General features: G+C 33.8%; 1 protein-coding gene across 1 annotated transcript in view; it reads left to right on the top strand.

Annotated features, from left to right (window-relative positions):
• The window catches only part of EPHA3 (EPH receptor A3), a 324107-nt gene that overhangs the window by 318073 nt on the left and 2745 nt on the right, over nt 1–3289 (top strand). Inside the window, exon 6 of the mRNA XM_012644322.1 lies at nt 2149–2273. Coding sequence (XP_012499776.1) covers nt 2149–2273 — 125 coding nt within the window. The remainder of the gene's footprint in view (nt 1–2148; nt 2274–3289) is intronic.

Here is a 3289-nt window from a genome sequence, read left to right as displayed (position 1 = left end):
GCAGCCTGCAAAGCTTTCATTAAAAAGTGAATACGATCTTCATCAAAATTGTTCTTTGAAATGAATTATTTTCTCTCTCTTCTTTTTTAAAGGAAGGATGCTATACATGGTTATTTTCAAAACTTCTTTGAAAATGTATTTGAACTGTTAGGAAAAATAAAACAAATTTCATGGTGGTATGAAATTAAGTGTGGGGCTTCATGGATTTAACAGGAAAGTGTTTCAACATTAAGCTTCTTTGAAATCCTCTCTAAGCACACATTAAAAGTTTCTCTATTAATGGACTTTCTTCAGAAGAAAAATCAGTGGAATTTCTTCATTGTTTGTACAAAAAGCAAAATTTGATTCCAAGGACATTGGGGCTGCAATTCATTTATTAGTGACTGGATAATGAATTGATCTGAGTATCAGAGTAGGTAAAAGTTATTAAAAATTCAACATATCTGCTGTTAATTTGTATCAGTGATATTTAAACATTAAATATTTGCATAAAGCTTCAGCAAAATATAATAAAAATAACTTATCTTTTGCTTGGAGCCAACTTTAGAGCAGCAAACCACAGGGGTGTGAGTGTGAGACCAATTTGGGAACTAAAACAGAGTAATATTGAATAGATGGAGAGTATACATGAAAGGATATTAGTTGCTAATGAGAGCAAAATGTTAAAAAGAAAATAAATTTACTTTTCCGTTAGAAAAGCAACCCCTACATTTTTCCTTAGCAAAGGATTAAGTCATGATTCCCAGGCCAATAGAATAACAATGCTTTAATTAGGAAAGAGTTCCTATGGGATCTCACAAATAATAGAAACAGGTGGTTGGGAAAGTTTTTGCAATGGATTCTACCTTTTGGTTTATATTTTTCACTGAAGTGGCACAAGGCAAGCTTAATGAAAGTTCTGTTTTTCAGTGAGGAATGAAAATGAAAGGTGTTTATAAATAGGAACAGTTTGAATGAGAGGTTGGATGCAAAAGTCATCATGTGATAATCGTAGGAACAACTGAATCAAAAAATATAGAACTTCTGCTGGCTTTTGTGGGGAATACAAATAGATAGGGTTCTAATAGTCCCTCATTTTTGAAAAATCTGTAAGAAAATAGGTTCTTTAACAGTGAAAACAATTCAACAGTTAATGTATCTAAAACTTCCTGAGTTTTGGTTTGTTTGTGTTTGCAATTTATTTTACTGCATTCCACTAAGGCAGGGGGCCAATGAACTCCAGTGAGACATTTTGATTGGCTAGTGTACCCAGATTGAGATTTTAAACCAGGAATACTTTAATGGATAGTATGTATTTTTCTTTTTAATGGAAGGATTTGAAGTAGGAAATCACTTAAAATATATTTAAACTTCAGTTAGAAATGAATGTGACCCTATGATATATGATCCAAACAGATAGGGTTTTTAATTCATATTTCATATTTTTGATAATTCATAGCAAAACATAGCAATATAGAGTCACCATCAAATGAGCTATTTCAAAATATATCTAGATAACTGTAACACACATAACAGTCATTTCCTTGATACTTGTCATTAAATTTTTTTAAGAAAAAGTTAAAAGTAGATTGTTGCTTTCTTGATTTTTTTTATTCATGAGAGATTTTTTTCAGAAGTCAAGACCTACTGTATTATGTCCTAAATCATATCTACTTTACAATACACTAAATATTATTATTACCTATGGATACCATGGGACTCCTTGTGCATAATGGGTTCCAGTCCTCCTACAGAGTTGCATATGAAAATGTTATCAATGAGCTGAAGAATCTGGCATTAATAACTTTGCAACATTATAACAAATAGGTAGTCTTGATGTTTTGTTCTCTTTTTAATCTATCAAATATATTTCACTGCTTACATTATAGTAGCAGATTGAAAACATCTGCTCAATTGCCACTAGTCCACCAGCAGCAGAGAATCTCAGCTCATTTTCCATAGGCCTGCACGTACCAGGGCTATAATCCAGCTGCTGAGCCTGGATATGGGGCCAGATTAATACTCAGGAGCCTTGGAAATGGAAATAGTGCTTTCTTGCCAAAGATTGGAACAATGATAGACTCCAGTTGCTTTTCCCTTCTCTCTCTTCTTATTCACCAGCGTTTAAATTGCTCCTTCCCACCATCTCCTCCTATCCTCTCCTTACAGCTCCATCACCCGTCATGACGATTAAGAAAGATCGGACATCCAGAAACAGCATCTCTTTGTCCTGGCAAGAACCTGAACACCCTAATGGGATCATATTGGACTACGAGGTCAAATACTATGAAAAGGTGGGGAAACAATGTTACAGGGTTAGATTGTGTAGGGAAAGAGACTATTTTCTTATGAGCTGTGCTCTTGCAAAGAAATCAATGACATTGCTAGTAAGTGGTAGAGCTCTGTGTAGAACTCTGCTATGTGGCCCCTTTGATATATGAGTAGAAGGGGGAGGTTAGAAAGCATCTCACCCAATACCTGCTGTTCTACAGCAAGAAGCAATATCAAATATGCCACCACCAACCTAAGTCAGTTAGTTATGGCCATAGACATGACATTTATGTCCTTTCACACCAAGACCCGTGCTCTGCCAACTATTTTATAGTAATTCCTTAGTCTGTTGATGAGCTATTTCTTAATTCATTGACTAGAGCATCATTTCCTGACCTTCACATGCATATGAATTTAATTCAAGACAGATAGGAATATTGCATTAGTAACAAAAAAATTGTAATATTGAACTGATGATGAAAAGCTTTCTTGACTCTGTAGAAGGAAATTGAAAAAGTAGGGGTGAGTGGAGAAGTTTGCCTCACATAGTAAATTGTGGTTTAGTAATACAATTAGAAAAAATAGGTACACTGTTATTTCTACATAGAATTTAGGCAAGGATATTCCATTATTCTAAATAACACTTATTTTTCCTTGGTTATAAATCATGGTAAGGTTTGAAGGCAAGATATATTCAAACCTTATCATTAGAGCTGGTTGGTTTTATAGCTACCAATATGAACACAATGTATTTGTGTACCTGCTGCAGTTTACAAAGTATTTTAAACTGAATTAAATACAAATTGTGCATGGATAGAGAGAGAACATTTCTGCATACGTTATTTATTTGAGCTGTATGATAATCTTATGAAAGTAGGAAAATAGGTTCTTTTACAAATAAGAAAACTGATTACATATAAGAAAACTGAGAGTCAGTGACATTAGATGAATTTTCCACAGCCTCACTGCTAACAAATATTAGGTCTCTGTTTTGAATCCTTGCTGCCATGATTCCTTGTTTAGTATGTTTTTCCCTATA

The sequence above is a fragment of the Propithecus coquereli genome, unplaced genomic scaffold (genome assembly GCF_000956105.1).
Source record: "Propithecus coquereli isolate 6110/MARCELLA unplaced genomic scaffold, Pcoq_1.0 Scaffold21, whole genome shotgun sequence".
Classification (NCBI taxonomy): domain Eukaryota; kingdom Metazoa; phylum Chordata; class Mammalia; order Primates; family Indriidae; genus Propithecus; species Propithecus coquereli.
The sequence above is the reverse complement of the archived record's forward strand: the minus strand, read 5'-3'. Positions and strand labels throughout refer to the sequence as shown.